We start from the raw sequence: 20,672 nt of genomic DNA on the forward strand, positions 1-20,672 counted from the left end.
AACAAGTTCCTGACCTTCTTCCACCCCCGTCCCCCGCATAGGTTCCTCACCACCTCCCCCTGCACAAGTTTCCCTACCCCACGGATTCATGACATGCTCCCCGCAACACGATCCTGACAATTCCACCAGCTATAGTTGGAGCATTGTCTGTAAGTCACGGATTTTTAACAGGTTTATTGGGTATGAAGTGAACTCAACCAGTTGTAGGGGGCAGAGATGCAGAACGTGGTGTGGATGTAAATTAAGTGGGGTTGGAAGAACGTGATCCGTCTGACCATCTGGATCATGTTCTCACTCTCGACCCCCCCTTTCGATCTGGATCACCCTTACACCACCATCCCCACTGTGCTCTCCATGCTCTTCGCATCCCCTAGTCTCTCTCTATCCCCCGCCCCCCCAACCAGTCCCTCCCTCTCCCTCCAGTCTCTCCCACTCTACCCTTCCCAAGACTCTCTCCCCCCCCAGTCTCTCTCTTCCCCCCAGTCTCTCTTTCTCCCCATCTCTCTCTCAGCCCCACCCCCACCAAGTCTCCGTCACTTCCCCGTCTCTCGCTTCCCCTAGTGTCTCTCCCCATATTCTATCCCTCTACCCCCAGTCTCTCTCCCTCTCACCCCCCTCCCAGTCTTGCTCTCTCTCCCCCAGTCTCTCCCTCACCCTCCAGGCTCTCTCTCTCTCCCCAGTTTCTCCCTCTTCCCCCAGACTCTCTCTCTACAACCACCCCACCCCTGGCCAATCTCTCTCTCTCTCTCTCCCCCCTCTGTTTCTCTCCCCCCAGTCTCTCCCTAACCCCACCAATCTTTCCCTCACTCCCCCAGTCTCTTTCTCTCCCATCCCCATTCTCTCACTCTCACTCCCCAGTCTTTCTCTCTCGCCCCGCAGTTGCTCACCCAGTTTGTTTCTCCCCCCAGTCTCTCCCTCTCCACCCCCCCCAGTCTACCTTTCTCTCCCCCCAGTCTCTCTCACTCAGTTCCTCTCTCCCCCCAGTCTCTCCCTCTCATCCCCAGTCTCCCTCTCTCCCCCTTCCCAGTCCCCCCTCGCCCCCCCAGTCTCTCTCTCTCCCCAGTTCCTCCCTCTCCCCCAGTCTCTCCTTCTCCCCTCGAGTCTCTCTGGCTTCTGCCACACTCTCTCTCTCTCCACCCCCACTCCCCCCCGCCGCCCCACCGGCCAGTCATTTTTACCCCTCTCCAGTCTTGCTCTCTCCCTCCCACTCAATCCCTCCCCTCCAATCTCACTCCCCCACCATCCCGCAGTCTCTCCACCCCAGTCTCTCTCCCCCCCAGTCTCCCCCACCACCCCCCACAGTCTCTCCTCGTGTCTCCCTCTCCACCCCATTCTCTCTCTCTCTCGCCCCCTCTCTCCAGTCTCTCCCCAAACTCTCTCCCTCCCCCAAGTCTCTCCCTCCCCCAATCTCTCTCCCCCACCAACCCCCAGTCTCTCTCCCCCCCCAGTCTCTTCCCACCATCCCCAGTCTCTCTCCCCCACCAACCCCCAGTCTCTCTCTCCCCCCCCACTCTCTCCCTCCCCCATTCTCACTCTCCCTCCCCCAGTCTCTCTCCCCCACCAACCGTCAGTTTTTCTCCACACCCTCACCCCCACCCCAGTCTCTTTCTCCCTGTAATGAATGTAATGACCCAAAAGACTTGTTACTGTAATCTGCCTCAGGTGTAAACATAATCCAACTTTATTTGCGCCCAAAGTAAGCCACGTGACATGGTACCCGCGCTTATATACCTATGACCGCGCACGCGCACGTACAGTCCGATGACCTCCAACAGTGGCACCCCCTAGTATCTGGTGACCCCAAGCATAAATACATAACAACACCCCCTTTCAAGATCTTAATATCAGTCTTTTTACAAATTAAGATGGTCTGGGACTTTCCGCTCACGAGTTGATCGTTTCAGTTCAACTTCAGTTCTAAGCGAGCGTTCTGAGTCAGTTTTAACTGAAGGCTGAGTAACCGATCTGATGGAGTGGTAATGACCACATCAGAGACTGGAGGTCCAGTTTCAATAATGACAGCAAAGTCCTCTGATGAATGAACATTGGTTGGTTGGTCACTGACTGCATCTTCCTCAAGCGGTTCCAGTTCATCCCTGTGCCGCAGTTTTATCTGATCAACATGTTTCCTGCATGTTTGCCCATTCTTGAGCACGACAATAAACACTCTGTTACCCTCCTTAGCTGTAACAGTACCGACGATCCACTTTAGACATTGACCATAGTTCAGTACATAAACCGGATCGTTGACAGAGATGTCACGTGACACAGCAGCATGATCATGATACTCTTGCTGACTTTCAACACGATCATTCAAATCGGGATGAACAAGAGAGAGCTTGGTCTTGAGATTTCTCTTCATCATTAGTTCAGCAGGGGAGACCCCACTAGGCATATGAGATCTGGTCCTGTAACTGAGCAGTACACAAGAGAAGCGAGTCTGTAGTGAACCCTGAGTTACACGTTTCATATTCTGCTTGATCATTTGAACCACATACTCTGCTTGACCATTAAAAGCAGGTTTGAATGGGGCTGATCTCACATGTTTAAGACCATTGAGTTTCATAAACTCTTGAAACTCCAGACTTGTGAAGCAAGATCCGTTGTCGCTCACAACAATGTCAGGCAAACCATGAGTAGCAAACATGACATAAAGGCTTGCAATAGTAGCTGTAGATGTACTGGATGACATCATAGTACACTCTATCCACTTTGAATATGCATCCACCACAACAAAAAACATTTTTCCCAGGAAAGGGCCTGCAAAATAGATGTGGATCCTTGACCATGGTTTAGATGGCCATGACCAAAGAATCAGTGGAGATTCCGCTGGTACTTTACTTAGCTGCATGCAAGTATTGCACAGCCCACAATATATGAGCCTTAGCAATGGCTTTCATCATGACAATACCAGGATGAGTGCTATGTAGTTCACTTACAAATTTTTCTCCACCTTTCTTAAGGCATAACAACACGCTTACCCCACAGTAAACAATCTGACTGAATGGACAGTTCATCTTTGCGACGGTTGTAAGGTTTGGTCTCATCACACATTTCCATAGGTATTGCAGACCAATCATTACTGAGGACACAACGTTTCACAACTGCTAAAATAGGGTCATGGCTGGTCCAGAACCTAACTTGTTGAGCAGTGACAGGAGTTCCTTCAATCTCAAAAGCATCCATTACTAACAGAAGATCTGCAGGTTGAGACGCCTCCACCTCAGGTGTGGGCAATGGCAGATGACTCAGTGCATCAGCACAATTCTCAGTGCCAGGTCTATGATGAATAACAATCATAGGCAGGCAATGTCAACTCCCACCTCTGGATACGGGATGATGCATTGGTATTGATACCTGTGTTTTCCAAAAACAATGAAATGAGTGGCTTGTGATCCGTTTCAAGTTCAAAACGAAGACCAAACAGGTACAGATGCATCTTTTTGACCCCATACACACAGGCCAAAGCTTCTTTTTCTACCATGCTGTCAGCTCTTTCCGCCATTGACAAACTTATCTCAGCATATGCAACAGGTTGTAGCTTTCCCGACTCATTTGCTTGTTGGAGTACACAGCCAACCCCATATGATGAAGCATCACAGGCCAATACAAGACGCATACACGGATCAGAATGAACAATCAACTTGTTTGAACAGAGCATATTCTTAACTTTCTCAAAGGCTCTATCTTGAGACACTCCCCAGACCCAGTTGTCACCTTTTCTGAGTAGCACGTGCAGTGGAAATTACCAAAGTAGTTGAGTAGCCCAAGGAATGAACGCAGCTCCATCACATTCTGAAGCCTGGGTGCATTTTTGATGGCCTTGGTTTTCAAATCAGTAGGCCTGATGCCATCAGCAACAATATTCCTCCCCAAGAATTCAACTTCAGGTGCCATAAAGACACACTTCGAACATTTCAGCCTAAGTCCCATTTTGTCCAGACGATGTAGGACTTCTTCAAGATTGTTCAGATGTTCAGTATTGTCGCGACCTATGACCAGAATGTCATCTTGAAACATGACAGTTCTAGGAGCGGACTTCAGTAGACTCTCCATATTCCTCTGAAATATGGTTGCAGCCGAACAAATTCCAAAAAGACACCTGTTGTAGACAAACAGTCCTTTATGGATGTTGATGCAGGTGAGTTTCTTTGAAGTGTCGACAAGCTCCTGTGTCATATAGGCTGATGTCAGATCCAGTTTAGTGAACTACTTTCTACCAGCTAGCATGGCGAACAGGTCATCAGTCTTCAGTAATGGGTACTGATCCTGTTTTGAAAATCGATTAATCGTAACCTTGTAGGCTCCACAAATCCTGACAGTGTCATCACTCTTCAACACAGGAAAAATAGGACTGGCCCAGTCGTTAAACTCGACCGATGATATGACCCATTCACATTGGAGTCTGTCAAGCTCAATTTCAACCATCTCCCTCATCATGTAGGGAACAGACCGAGTTTTATGATAGACAGGCCTTGCATCAGAATCCAGGTGGATCTGTACCTTCGTTCCAATAAAATTATCAACGCCCAGTTCAAACAAAGAAGGAAACTTCTACAACACTTGAGCACACGAAGTGTCATCCACCGATGACCACGCTTTGATATCATTCCAATTCCACTTGATTTTCTCGAGCCAATTCCTGCCGAATAGCATTGGACCATTACCTGGGATGATCCATAATGCTAGATAATGAACCACACTATCATATGACACCTTGACTACTGCACTGCCAATCACCGGTATGAGTTCCTTAGTGTAAGTACGCAACTTGGCATTGACTGGACTAAGCTCAATGTCCCACAGCTTGTCGAATGTCCTTTGGCTCATTATCGACTGACTCGCACCCATGTCCAGCTCCATTGATACAGGCACGCCATTCAGCTTCCCATTAACGATTATCAGCTGGCTCCTTCCCAAGAACGAATACAGACCATACACTTCCTCCTCGGGTTGTGTATCCGGGACAGCACTGGACTGGTCATCATCAGCAATGTGATGAGCGGCAGCACGCTTGCTCAGTTGTGGGCACATTCTCTGAAGATGCCCCATTTTTGAACAGCCAATGCAGGAGTACTGTTTAAACCGACACTGATGAGGCTGATGATTGCCCCCATAATGCCAACAGAGTGAAATCGGATTCCTACCAGTTGTCGAAATTTGAGCAGCTACAGGTTTCACATAAGCAGTCGATTAGGCCCTGCCATAAGCAGCTCTGCCAAACAATGACACAATCTTATTTACAGTACTTGCCATGGAGCTCCAACTCTTCGATGATATCTGCCTCAAATTAACATCAGTCGTCATGCATGTCTGGGCAGTCGCGATGGCCTTGCTCAAATCCAGCTTCTCTTTGGCCAATAACTTCCGGAGAATCACCACGAAGAAATCTCGCAGCATGTTTTCCAACACATTCCCAAACTTACACAGCTCAGCAAGACATCACAGGTCGATGACGAGTCCCAACACATCCTGGCCCTCAGCATGAACATGCTTGTAGAAGCGATTGTGTGAGATGATGATCCCCTCTTTTGGCTTAAGATGGTCACGCACCAAAGCACACAAATCCCCATATTCTTTGTCCATTGGACGTAAAGGCGAGAGAAAATTCTTCATGAGGCCAGAAATTTTTGGACCACAAACGGTGAGGAAAACCGCCCTGCACCGAAAGGCGTCAGCCTCACCCACCATTTTGTTGACCACAAAATACTGATTGAGGCGGTCGATAAAATCTGCCCAATCCTCGCCATTCGCGAATCTCTCCAGAATTCCAATAGTGGAATTGTACATGCGAAGGTTCTTAAGTTACCTCATCGCCAAATGTGTTGAATGTAATGACTCAAAAGATTTGTTACAGTAAACTGCCTCAGGTGTAAACTTGATCAAACTTTATTCACGTCCAAAGTAACCCACGTGACATGGTACCCGCGCTTATATACCAGTGACCGCGCATGCGCGCGTACAGCCCGATGACCTCCGACAATGGCGCCCTCTGATGTCTGGTGACCCCAAGCATAAATACATAACATCCCCACCACCCCCCAGTCTTTCTCTCCCCCCGCCAGTCTCTCTCCCCTACTACCCCCCCACCCCCAAAGTCTCTCTCTCACTCCCACCTTTGACTTCCTCTCTCTCAGTAGGCCGCGAAAATGTTTGTGTATAATCACAACAATGTTCTAGACAAAATCCTGGAGGCTTGTTTGGTTTGCAAAAGATAATCCAAAGTCCCAGGAGTAGGCTCAGGCTCGAGCGGCAGCTCCAGGCTCAGTAATGTGGTTCGGCCCTACCTCCAGCTCCCTCATATAACATACTGCGCCTGAGTGACCTGATCAAGCACGCATGCTCAAAAAGGGGTGGTGTCCACATTGCGCATGCACAGAAGGACACAAAAATGCTTGTGCACATAATCACCCCGTTTAATACTATGAAATGGTTCGATAGGGTAGAGGTCGAGAAAATCTTTCCATTTGTGCGGGGATTTCAAAATTAGGGGCCGTCAATATAAGAGAGTCACTAATAAATCCAATCGGGAATTCAGCAGAAACTTCTTTACCTAGACAGTAGTGAAAATGTGGAGCTTTCTACCACATGGAGTGGTTGAGGCGAATAGCATGGAGGCATTTAAGGGGAAGTTAGATAAACACATGAAGGTGAAAGGAATAGAGGACATGCTGTTAGCATGACATGAAGAGGAGTGGGAGGATGCCCATGAGGAGCATAAGGACCCGTGGCAGTTCCATATTAACACATACACAACTTATTATAATGCAGCATCTGATTATCAATAAGCTGGCGATACCTGCCAGTTCAGTCCTAAAGCAACCTCTAATGCTTTATTCTTAACTGTGTCCATTACTGTTATCAGGTTATCGACTCCCATTATCTCTCTAATAGCATTTAAATGTCTTCCGTATCGACAAAAATAAGACCAGTTGTACCGAATAGCCTGTCTCTGTGCTGTAGACTCTGTCTAACTCTACGTAACTCTATGTAACTCTACGTAACTCTGTGAACTCTGTAACTCTGTGTAACTCTACGTAACTCTCTGTAACTCTGTGTAACTCTACGTAACTCTACATAACTCTACGTGACTCTGTGTAATGCTACGTAACTCTATGTAACTCTATGTAACTCTATGTAACTCTGTGTAACTCTGTGTAACTCTACGTAACTCTGTTTAGCTCTACGTAACTCTGTTTAGCTCTGTGTAACCACGTAACTCTATGTAGCTCTGTGTAACTCTATGTAACTCTGTGTAACTTTACGTAACTCTGTGTAGCTCTACGTAACTCTATATAACTCTACGTAAATCTGTGTAACTCTGTGTAACTCTACATAACTCTGTGTAGCTCTACGTAACTCTATGTAACTCTACGTAACTCTGTGTAGAATTGTGTAACTACGTAACTCTGTGTAACTCTACGTAACTCTGTGTAACTCTGTGTTACTCTGTCTAATTCTGTGTAACTCTACGTAACTCTGTATAACTCTGTGTAACACTACGTAACTCTGTGTAACTCTGGTGTAACTCTGTGTAACTCTACGTAACTCTGTGTAGCTCTACGTAACTGTGTAACTCTACGTAACTCTGTGTAACTCTGTATAACTGTGTAACTCTATGTAACTCTGTGTGACTGTATGTAACTCTGTAATTGTGTAACTCTGTGTGACTCTACGTAACTCTACGTAACTCTGTGCAACTATGTAAGCGAAAGTACTTTCATATTCTCAAACTTGGCGGAGCATCTGTCACTGTGCTTAATACACTGTCACTCTCAGACTCTTGAATTGACAATATTTTGTGAGGATGGAGGAGCCGGTCACTGGCTCGTCATTCTCTCAAAGATCTCTACCAATATTAAATTAGATCCTGCCTACGGCAGGACGGAAGCAATTTGCCTGTATCTCTCAACCAACACCTAAGAAAAATGATCTGGTGATTTATCACAGCGCTGTTTCTGGGAGTTTGCTGTGCACAAATTGACTGATGTGTTTCCTATATTACAACAGTGACAACACTTCAAATGTACTTCATTGACTGTAAAGTACTTTGGGATGACCTGAGGTCCTTAAAGACACTATAGAAATGCAAGTTCTTACTTTTGTCGATATGGAAGATATTTAAACACTATTAGAGAGCTAGATGGGAGTTGATAACCTGATAACAGCCCACACTGCAATATGTGTGTGCACTAGGTCCATGCAGCAGAGCTCGTCTCCAGTCGTCCTGGTTAATCCTTGCTATTGGACCAAGACCTAGCTCTGTCCAAGCCCGTGTGGTGGCTGGTGTGCAACGGTCACCACACGTTAGAAAAATCCATGCACAGGCATCTTCTACCCTTCATGATGTAGTTCGGACCTGGAATTTTTAGGTCCATCATTGAAACACCTGTGAACTTTTTGACGTGGAAGCAAGTCATCCTCGATTCGAGGGACTGCCTATGATGAACAGTAAATGGGCACAGTCAAGACATTTAATCATTGATAATAAAGTATTTGACGTTGCTTTAGGACTGACCTGGCAGGTATCGCCAGGTTATTGATGATCAGGCGCTGCATTATAATAAGCTGTGTTTTGTGCTAATATGGAACTGCCACAGTTTATGTGTAAGGGATACAGAATTGTAGCAGGCAAAGAGCAGTCAGATAGGTAGTCATAACACAATGCTGAAGGTAGTGAACTAATTAGTAGAAGGAAGGTCTGAGGAATAATTGCCTATTGTATGTAACACTTACTTATGTAGGTATAGCACACTTATAACACATTAAAACTGTATGGTAAACCTTAGTAACACTTAACAAAACAGCAGAAGTCAGCAGTTATAATTTTGATTAGAAGTCTCTGAGGAAGAGATAAGAAAGTCAGTATTTTGGAACAGTTATTTCAGGCATGATATAGACTGTGGCAAAATGCAAATCACGGAACAACACAATTAAGATATGATGAGAGATGGACAATTGCATGTACCACTCAGAGCCAGTCTGATAAGAGTCGACAAATCAATGTAACTCCGCTGATAGGAATAGACCTATCGATGATTTTGTAGGAGGATAGCTCCGCTCCAAAACCTGTATAAATTATAATTGAAACCTCTTGTATTTTGAAGGTTCCACAATTGAACCCTCCCTTGCATTTGCTCGAAATAAAGCCGTTTGAACCTAAGGTTTCATTTGTTTAATTCCATGGTCATTATATGGAGGGTGACGGGCGAGATGTCAATTACCTATATCAAGTAGTCTGCCCCGAGGGAGAAAAGTCTTCCTTTTACCCTAACAATTGGCGCTGCGAGCAGAGTGCAGACCCTCCGACCTGGATGATGTGGCAGCTAGCAATGGCAGCGAGTATGCTTTTTGTACCAACTGCACCTGTCGCATTGACTGGGAAGGAGGTAATCTGTCTAAAGAACTAGAAGCAGGTAATCTGTAGAACAAAGTTATTGCAAACCACGGAAGGAAGAAAACCAAGGTTGGGGGTAGGTGTATTGCCTGAAAAAAAAAGGAATACAACCTAAAAAGGCGGGTGGGACCCCAGGATGTTTAGGGAAACTGGCCAGTGGGATAAAATGATGACCAAGGGGGATCTCTGAGAAATGGACCAAAAGGGTCCCGGGTATAAATGCTAGCAGGAAAGACAAAAAAATGAAAACTAAACACTCAAATTGCGGAGGAACCAGATTAGGGAGGCAAGCAGTATTGTAAGTCCGGCCGGATGTTAGAGGGGTCCAAGGGCTTGGAAACAGTACATAGAATCTGGTAGAGGAGTAAATGTACCCAGACAAAAAATGGCATGCATTAAGTTGCTGAAAAAAACATAGGATAAGCTGTATTGAATGAAAATTTGGTGTGAATGTCTGTCTTTAAGTGAAAGTGTTCACGTGGAAGCTTTCTTGACTGTTGAATAAGTGCTGGAAAAAAACATTAAATTCACAAAGGACAGCTTGTTTTAATCAAAAGATAAAATGCAACCTTGAAGCTAGACTGCTAAAAACAACATCTAATTGGGAAAAAACTGTTTGCAATTGTCTTACATAGTTTAAATTAACAAATTGACGAAGACACAAGCCCTCTGTGTAAAATGTTTGCTAGATACAAAAACTAATATGAAGAAAGGTGATTTAAATGGAAAAGATATAACTTACTGGATGCTACTTGATATTGGCTGTGAAAAAGATATTGGTTTAATTGGCGGGTAATTAACATAATGGCCACAGTGAAATTCCAGCTTTGTTTCAAAGTGTGAATATTGGGAAAGAGATAAAAGACACTCTATGTTGATAATGATTTTAAATTACGAGAATGTTTCACTGCAGTAAAGGAGATTTAAATTTCGGATTTGAAAACCTTTTCAAAAAGAACGGTGCTTATCGAGGAAAAGTCCTGAACAGTCTATAAAAGCAGGAGAGGGTTTTGAAAATAATGAATGGAAAAGATCTAAGCTATGCGAACTCGGCAAAGGAAGGGAAAAAAACTGGGAATTAGAAAATGTTGCTGAGAGGACAATTTTTTAAAAAGATGGAACCAGCACGGAAGTTTTAGCCTTTGTGCCGAGAGAAATAAAACACAAGATTTGCTCAGTGAACGGGACCTTAAAAAATTTAAATGCTGGGATGTATATAACTTGTGTGAAAATGTAAAAAGTGTAGCAGTTTCCCTGATTGTTTTGACTATGATTTACAGAGCTAAGAAAAATAGGCCACAGTTGCCAGTACTTTATTTTATATTTGACTTCAGGAAACAAAATAGCGATTAAAAATGAGAGGTCTCATTTTAAATCAATTAAAAAAAATATTTGGCAAGTATTTGAATTGGAAGTTTAGAAACAATTGGAGTTTAATCTAAAATGCTGTCTTTCCTGCTGAGAATGTTTTATTTAAAGGTAATATTGACAGCTTTACGAATGATTTTGGCTGTTTTAACGGATTCCTCAAGTTTTGAGGGCACAAAGACTTGGGAAAAAATTCTGATATCGAGAAAGGTTTAAAAAATTATGCAGTTACGTAATGACATCAGGCCTTCTTACAAGCCTGCAAAGGAGTTAACCCTTTCCATTGGCAACTGTTTTATACTGGACATTGTTTATTTGGGTTTCGGAATAAAAGAAATGAAAAAGTAAGGATGGCAGCCAGAAAACTCACCTGACAGAAAGAGGAAATGATGGGATAGTCAGAATATGAATAGATACTCAAACAAAATAAATTCAAGAGTTAAAAGCTAAGATAAACAAGCTGGAAGGGATAAAAGACAGGACCGGACGGATAGTGCAGTGCACAGCCGTAGCAAAAAATGCAAAAATTGGAATTCCTCAAGCACAGGATGTTTAAAGACGGGCTAGGAGAAGCCCATCAAAAGATAATTAAGTTGGGATTGAGAGAGCGGAATGAAACTTTGGAGTGGGCAGAACACATAGAGGAGTTAAAATCTGAACAAAGGGAGAAGATAGCAAAAATAACACCAGCAACAGTAGTAGCAGAGACGAGAGAGGGAAGACAAACCCCCGCGCAGCTCCCCTGATATGTTTTAGCTGCAATAAGGGAGGAGGCGCAGGAAGGTGAGGCCTCCAACAGGCAAAGAAGGGAGCACCCTTTTGCAGTATGTGGATGATATCCTTATTGCCTCAAGCACAGAACAACAACACGTACTAGCTTTAACTACAGTGCTAGGAGCTCGACAGAGTGCGGGATTAAAAATAAATCCTAGGAAGGTGCAGGTCGGAAGAAGCGAAGTAACATATCTAGGATACATAATATCACAAGGGAAAAGACAGATGCCTGAGGACAGAAATGAAGCAATTCGATCAATGCCCAGGGGTGAAAGGGGTCAGGCAGGTACTAGGGCTATTCAACTACTGCAGAAAAAACAAGCTCTCACAAGTGCTCCAGCCCTGGGATTACCTGACCAGAATAGGCCCTTCCACATCTATACCCACCACAGTAAAGATCATGGATCATTACGCAGGGAAAGAAGCATCAGTGTAGCCCAACAGGAGAAGACGAGGGAAGTAGTCAGGCTTGAGGAGGCAGACATGGATCTATATGTAGATGGGTCTCGGCGCTAAATCAACGGGACACCACGGATGGGCTGGGCAGTGGTAGATAACAGCGGACAGGTTAGAAGGGAAGGACGGCTAGAAGGGGGCTTATCAGCTCAAGCAGCTGAATCGGTGGCTCTCACCGAGGCTCTGAGGCTGGCTAAGGGAAAAAAAAGTAAACATTTCTACAGACCGTCGGGATGCTTTTGGAGTACTGCATGATTATATGATAGCCTGGAGTAGACGGGGATACATGACTTCAGGAGGAGGGACAATAAAACACGAGGTTATTGTTGAAAAATTAGTGGAAGCCTCCCTCCTACCCCAAGAGTGTGCGATAATAAATGTCAAAGCACACATAAACATTACCGATCAACATCAACAGGGAAACGCATGGGCAGATGAGGCAGCCAAGCGAGTGGCAGAGACAGGTACACTGGTCAGGGAAGCCCAGGTTGTAGCATGTACCATCGGGCCTGAGGAAGTAAGCATGCTTAAGGTACAGGGAGAAGCCACTCCACAGGAAAAGGAGGGGTGGAAGCAGAGAAGGGCCCAACAAAGAAGCGACGGGATATGGAGGAAAGATGGGAATGTGATGGCCCCAGAATGCAGCCAAGGGAGCCTACTAAATTTATACCACGGGTAAGTCCATACAGGTAGAACCAACATGATAAGCTCGATGTCCAGATGCTGGTGGTGGAAGAGAATGGGTGGATATATAGGGAACCACTGTACAAAGTGCGTGACATACGCAAAATAGAACCCAGGGGGGAAAGTAAGGTCAGAATGGGACATAGATTTTACTGGACCTTTACCCAGCAATAAGGGAAGACATACTGCCTCGTTATAATAGACCAGTTTACGAAGTGGGTAGAAGCTTTCGCCACTAGAAATTGTTCAGCAGAAACCGTGGCCGGGATCCTAGCAGAAGAAATAATACCCCGATGGGGAATGCCACTGCAGCTGGACTCAGATTAAGGTACCCACTTCACAGGGAAGGTGATGAAACAGGCCTGCACTTTACTAGGGATTAGGCAAAGGTTCCATATCCCATACCATCCGGAATCCTCCGGATTAGTAGAACGAATGAATAGGACCTTAAAAGCAGCCCTCGCTAAAACAATCGAGGAAACTGGGAAAGGGTGGGTAGATGTTACCCTGAGTACTGATGAAGCTCAGGGCAATCCCTAGTCAGACGACAGGACTGACACCCTTTGAACAATGAGACTGCCGGAAGTCTTGGTTACAGGAAACGAGGATGAAGGGCCTTATAAAGACAGGATACAGAGGTTTGTGATGGAACTCTGCAAGCAGTTACATGACTTAAAAGCACAGGCTAGAGATCAGGAAGTAATCAAGGACTTTGAGAATGACACTAAGGAATAGAAGGTTCAAATACCCCAAAGGGACCAATCAGATGATGGTGAGGATGGTAAGGGACATGTGCGCCTGCGTAGTTATAAGGGGTATCGGCAAGTGGAAACACTGGACACAGTTAAAAAAGCATGGTCACTAACTAACCAGTGACGACCGCTAAATATTGTTTTTTGCAGGACTCTGGTGCTCGTGGGAACAACATGGGGTAATGCAGCCTCATATCAAGGACAACAGGCTGAGGGACAGCAAGGCCTGTATTACAGGGACTCGGGTGACATTAGTTGTGATAAAGAAACAAAAACACTGATGGTGACAGATGGAGCAACAGTAGACTTAAATAACGGGCATAAAATAATGTAACAAGGAAACGAAACAACATTGGGGATGGGCAAGTAATACGGGACCAATAATTAGTGGGAATAAGACTGCGGTGTGTTTTATAATCAGGTGGGACAAAGATACTGCACCCGGGGGAAGGGGGTGCAGGTTTCACTCAACATCTATGAATGGTGCTGGAGGGATATCTCCCGAGATAGACCAACCAACACGGCCCCACCCACTATTTTAGCAACAGTGAGCACTACCAGGGCACCGACCAGGAGGATTGATAAGGCAGACCAAGAATAAGATACACTTCGGCTTTGTCAGCAAATAATTTCTGTACTCTTAAATTACCATCCCCAACTTCTGCGGGTTCAACACGATAAGCCTGTATAAAAACCTGACCCTGCAGGCACTTAAACATAAGAACATTGGAAATAGGAACATGAGTAGGCCATAAGGCCCCTCGAGCCTTCTCCGCCATTCAATAAGATCATGGCTGATCTGATCTTGGACTCAGCTCCACTTTCCTGCCCGCTTCCCATAACCCCATATCCCCTTATCGTTTAAGAAACTGTCTATTTCTGTCTTAAATTTAGTTAATGTCCCAGCTTCCACAGCTCTCTGAGGCAGCGAATTCCACAGATTCACAACCCTCTGAGAGAAGAAATTTCTCCTCATCTCAGTTCTAAATGGGCGGCCCCTTATTCTAAGATCATGTCCTCTAGTTCCAGTCTCCCCCACCAGTGGAAACATCCTCTGCATCCACCTTGTCAAGCCCCCTCATAATCTTATCTGTTTCTATAAGACCACCTCTCATTCTTCTGAATTCCAATGAGTAGAGGCGCAACCTACTCAACCTTTCCTCATAAGTCAACCCCCTCATCCCCGGGATCAACCTTGTGAACGTTCTCTGGACTGCCTCCACAGCAAGTATATCCTTTCGTAAATATGGAAACCAAAACTGCACGCAGTATTCCAGTTGTGGCCTCACCAATACCCTGTACAGCTGCAACAAGTCTTACATAGAAACATAGAAAATAGGTGCAGGAGTAGGCCATTCGGCCCTTCGAACCTGCACCACCATTCAATAAGAACATGGCTGATCCTTCACCCCAGTACCCCTTTCCCGCTTTCTCTCCATACACCTTGATCCCTTTTGCCGTAAGGACCATATCTAACTCCCTCTCGAATACATCCAATGAACTGGCATCAACAACTCTCTGCGGCAGGGAATTCCACAGGTTAACAACTCTCTGAGTGAAGAAGTTTCTCCTCATTTCAGTCCTAAATGGCTTACCCCTTATCCTAAGACTGTGCCCCCTGGTTCTGGATTTCCCCAACATCGGGAACATTCTTCCCACATCTAACCTGTCCCATCCCGTCAGAATCTTATACGTGTCTATGAGATCCCCTCTCATCCTTCTAAACTCCAGTGTATAAAGGCCCGGTTGATCCAGTCTCTCCTCATATGTCAGGCCAGCCATCCCTGGAATCAGTCTGGTGAACCTTCGCTGCATTCTCTCAATAGCAAGAACGTCCTTCCTCAGATTAGGAGACCAAACTGAACACAATATTCCAAGTGAGGCCTCACCAAGGCCCTGTACAATTGCAGTAAGACTTCCCTGCTCCTATACTCAAATCCCCTAGCTATGAAGGCCAACATGCCATTTGCCTTCTTCACCGCCTGCTGTACCTGCAAGCCAACTTTCAATGACTGATGAACCATGACACCCAGGTCTCGTTGCACCTCTCCTTTTCCAAATCTGCCGCCATTCAGATAATATTCTGCCTTCATGTTTTTGCCACCAAAGTGGATAACCTCACATTTATCCACATTATACTGCATCTGCCATGCATTTGCCCACTCACCTAACCTGTTCAAGTCACCCTGCAGCCTCTTAGCATCCTCCTCACAGCTCACACCGCCACCCAGTTTAGTGTCATCTGCAAACTTGGAGATATTACACTCAATTCCTTCATCCAAATCATTGATATATATTGTAAAGAACTGGGGTCCCTGCACTGAGCCCTGCGGCACTTCACTAGTCACAGCCTCCCATTCTGAAAAGGACCCGTTTATCCCAACTCTCTGCTTCCTGTTTGCCAACCAATGTTCTATCCACGCCAGTACATTACCCCCAATACCATGTGCTTTGATTTTTCACACCAATCTCTTATGTGGGACCTTGTCAAAGGCCTTTTGAAAGTCCAAATACACCACATCCACTGGTTCTCCCTTGTCCACTCTACTAGTTACATCCTCAAAAAATTCCAGAAGATTTGTCAAGCATGATTTCCCTTACTTCCCTGCTTTTATACTCCATCCTCTTTGCAATAAAGTCCAAGATTCCATTGGCCTTACTGAACACTTGCTGTACCTGTCTACTATCTGTGTTTCATACACAAGTACCCCAGGTCCCGCTGTACTGCGGCACTTTGCAATCTTTCTCCATTTAAATAATAACTTGCTCTTTGTTTTTTTCTGCCAATGTGCATGACCTCACACTTTCCAACATTATACACCATCTGCCAAATTCTTGCCCACTCACTTGGCCTGTCTATGTCCTCCTGCAGCCTCTTTATGTCCTCCTCACACATTGCCCTTCCTCCCATTTTTGTATCATCAGCAAACTTGGCTACGTTATACTCAGTCCCCTCTTCCAAGTCGTTAATATAGATTGTAAATTATTGGGGTCCCAGCACTGATCCCTGCGGCACCCCACTCTTTACTGATTGCCAACCCGAGAATGAACCATTTATCCCGACTCTTTGTTTTCTGTTTGTCAGCCAATCTTCTATCTGTGCTAATATATTACCCCCCAACCCCGTGAACTTTTATCTTGTGCAGTAACCTTTTGTGTGGCACCTTGTCAAATGCCTTCTGGAAGGCCCTGAATCAAAAACCATGAAGTTCAATGTGGAAAGAAGGTCAGGTAAAAAGCGGGATTAGGGAAAAAGAGGTATACTAGAAATGGTAGGCACGCGTTACGCAGTGGGATACGCGGCAGGAGTTGCGACGGTAAACACTATAGATGACCGAGTTGACGCCCTAACACGAACCTTACAGGGATTGTTGGAGAGAAATGTAGGAGAAACTCGCGTGTGGTACCATGACAATCCAGAAATGTAACTGAAGAGTACAACAGTACTAAGAGTCTCAGCATAGATGATTGTTATAAAAATAACCAAATTGCTTTATGTTGAAATCCACTATAAATGATCAAAAAAGACTGTGGATATGACCAAGTGGACGGGTGCACCTTGAGTATCACCCCCCTAACACAGGATTACGGAATTATCGCTGTTCCACGAGGAAATGGAGATTGATGTGTGAGCACCACGGCAACTGAAATGAAAAAAGGAACACCTCACGCATCATTATGGATACTGACTTCTGCTTTACTCCGCTTGACAAGACAGATATAAACGGGTTTATTATAACCCCTGAACTAAAGAAGGAAACCATCGATGATGGACATTACCCGAGGAGGTTATGCAAAGGCCATCGGGCTGCAAGGCAAACCGATACTGGAACTGAAAGAGGAACAAACTCGACTGAATTGGACACCATTCGACAATATAGATAAGACCCCAGGGGTGGAGGAAAGATAGGAGAAACAGAGGATACCCCAGGCGGGGCATAATTCGAGCACCAAGGAAATGTTGGCTAGAAAGGACTTATACATGAACTATGCTGGATTTAATGTACTGGTTGTAGTGCAAGGGAACTCATTTTGCTTGTATTATCCTGGAAAAAGGTTTAACGACGTAAGAGGCAGGTCCTAGCCTGTACTACAGTTAAAACATTGAATAAAGGGAATATAGACAGTCTGGCAGAAAGGACTTATTTAGTAGAACCTTGATGGGAAAGCCAACAGGTAGGTCCTGAAGCTTGAGAAGTAGCGTTACCCAAGCGAAAGGACAACCCTGGAAGCTCACCCATGAGGAATTAATTGGGAAATGGCCTATCTTGGGCATTCAGCCAAGGGTCATAAGGGGGGAATTGTAAGGGATATAGAATTGTAGCAGGCAAAGAGCAGATAGATAGGTGGTCATTATACAGTGCTGAAGGTAGTGAACTAATCAGTATAAGGAGGGTCTGTATGTAACACTTGCTTATGTAGGTATAGAACACTTATAATGCATTAAAACTGTATGGTTAACCTTAGTAACACTTAATAAAACAGCAGAAGTCAGCAGTTACAATTGTGATTAGAAGAAAGCCAGTATTTTGGAACAGTTACTTCAGGCGTCATATAGACTATGGCAAAATGCAAATCATGGAACAACACAATTAGCTTATGATGAAAGATGGACATTGCATGTACCACTCAGAGCCAGTCTGATAAGAGTCGACAAATCAATGTAACTTTGCTGATAGCAATAGACCTATCGGTGATTTTGTAGGAGAGTAGCTCCTCTCCAAAACCTGTATAAATTATACTTGAAACCTCTTGTATTTTTGAGGTTCCACGATTGAATCCTCCCTTGCATTTGCTCGGAATAAAGCCGTTTGAACCTAAGATTTAGTTTGTTTAATTCCGTGGTCGTTAAACAGAGGGTGACGGGCGAGGTGTCGATTACCTATATCAGGTAGTCCGCCCTGAGGGAGAGAAGTCTTCCTTTTACCCCAACATTATGTTATTTGCCAATGACTGTTGAATGTGAATTGTTGAGTAATTATTACACAGCACTTACCAGAGACATGAAGCTGTGTTGCAGGGTAGTAGTTATGGCTCTTCCCGTTGTCAAATTCTATTCTGAAAAAATAAGGTCCTGCATCTTGCTGTGTGATGTCGTTTATAATCAGGGAACAGTCGCCATCTTTCAGATCTCCAGACAGACGGGTCCGATGGCGAAACCGTGATGACTCGTGTTGGTGATCCTTGGAGTGAAAGGCTAGGGGAGCCCATTGTTTCATCTTCTTCATATTAAACCAGACTGCACCTCGCGGTTGGTTTGCCAGAGCCGATGGATAACTGTAATGGCATGGAATCTGTGCACACAAACCTTCTTGTGCTGACACATCCCGTGGACTGCCGCCTTTCCACTTTTGTGACAGTACCGCTGAGGAGAAAAATATCAATATTTAGCACTGGATGGCCTGTCACTCCATTAGACTTGATATCCACCCCCACTGTTGATAGCACTCCCACCCCCATGACCTCCACCGCCCAGATGGACAGTAGCAGCAATGTGATTGGATGCCCATCACCTTCAGGCCACACACTGTTGCTGCATTGTCATTGGGTTAATATATTGGTATTCTCTACCAAATAACAATGTGGGAGCAACTTGAGCACACGAACTGCAGCAGTTCAAGGAGAAGGTCCAGCACCCACATCTTCTCTGGACAACTAGGACTGGGCGACTGCATCCAAGTATATTATATCTATACTACCTTGTCTACATTTTTTGTTACTTCTTCAAAGAATTTAGTAAGGTTGGTCAAGCGTGACCTTTCCTTTTGAAATACATTATTATATTTTCATTTTTAAGATGTATTTCTATTACAGTTTTTAGTGACATTAAGCTAACTATAGTTCCCTGGAGTTGTTGTATCTCCCTTTTTAAATAGAGGAATAACATTAGCTGCCCGCCAGTCGTTTGGTGCTATTCCCTTTTCTAATCAAGTTTTACATATATATAGTAGTGTCTCTGCTATCTCTTCCCGAGCGTATTTTAGTACGCGGCAATGCAATCCATCTGGAGCATGGCTTTTATCCCCTGCAAGTTTGACTAGTTTGTTAATAGCCCTGCCCCCAGCTCTCCACCCCGCCCACCTTCCGCACCTTTCTATCTTAAATAACTTGATATCTTTTTTGATCTCTTCTTCTAATGTCATGTCCACCCTGTTAGTCTCCCTAGTAAATTCTGAGGCAAAGTAATCCAAGAATGAATATAAAACACATCACACCAACGTTCTGTGATTGCTGAGGAAGATTGGGGAGGAAAGGTTGGACAATCAGTATTATAGTGAACCCACATGTCGGACAGACTCATAGGGCCCGAATTTGGTGAACCCCAAGGGCCACCCGATGGCTGCCAAGGTCCCTCGCGGTTCTTTGGGTGGGATGTTCATGAAGAAGGTCCCTCGAAGGTCGATGGGCGGCAAATGAGGGATGTATGCCGCCAAACTGGGCAGCAGCTGGCAGGAGCTCGCATTCTCGGCGGCAAAGCTGCTTGCAGCCCAAGTGCCGCTAAGGATGGAGTCGGGTCCACAGAGGGTCGAAGACCTGCAAATTAAAATCATCAGGGAAAAAAAATCCATCGACAGACCTTCAGGGGACCTCAATCAGGTAAGTCGCTGTAAAAAAAAATTTTAAAAAGTTTACTGACCTTTTTTTCAGGATCTTCATACAGCCAGAGGTCCTTCCCCGTTCTGGCGCTGACTCCCGCCCGCACTAATTTGGCATCTCAGTGGGCGGGAGTCCACTTATGCCACTCGGCCGTCCGCTGACATCAGCGGGCGGTTCCCGGCAGTTCTCCGCTCCCGCCCGCTCAACATCAAATGGAAAGTGGCACAAGGCGGAAATCGGAGAGGAATTTCGGTGCCAGTCGGTGGCAGCAGGCAGCAGTGGGCGGTAAGGCCACCAAATTCCGCCCCATGATCACATTGCCTGTGGATCTTACATTCACCCATGTTCATGCCTTTTCTTCAGCACACAACATTTTGATATGTGAGGACAATTCTTGAAGCAACAGATGGCTCCATCCACCCAATGGATGGAAGGCAATCCTGGACAGGGAGTGCACGAGTTAATTCTATATCGGCTCACGGACCTCAGGACCCTGTTTAGTGAAGCAAATATTCCACCCAACACAATACCTAAATAATGCAACAATTGTGATAAATTCTGCGCTGATTTACAAGGCAGGAACAATCCATCAGAACTCACGCCATGGCCCTGAAATCCCAGCTTCCACAGGTCCGTACGGAGTA

The 20,672-nt window shown here is 45.2% G+C and overlaps 1 protein-coding gene across 1 annotated transcript in view; it reads right to left on the reverse strand.

Moving 5' to 3' along the window:
- LOC139262023 (myelin-associated glycoprotein-like) overlaps nt 1-18,812 on the reverse strand; it is a gene marked incomplete at its 5' end in the record, with an annotated part of 35,785 nt that extends 16,973 nt beyond the window's left edge. The window contains one exon of the mRNA XM_070877186.1: nt 18,428-18,812. Coding sequence (XP_070733287.1) covers nt 18,428-18,812 — 385 coding nt within the window. The remainder of the gene's footprint in view (nt 1-18,427) is intronic.
- Nucleotides 18,813-20,672: the final 1,860 nt, after the last annotated feature.

This window comes from Pristiophorus japonicus, chromosome 4 (genome assembly GCF_044704955.1).
Source record: "Pristiophorus japonicus isolate sPriJap1 chromosome 4, sPriJap1.hap1, whole genome shotgun sequence".
NCBI classification, from domain to species: Eukaryota; Metazoa; Chordata; class Chondrichthyes; family Pristiophoridae; genus Pristiophorus; species Pristiophorus japonicus.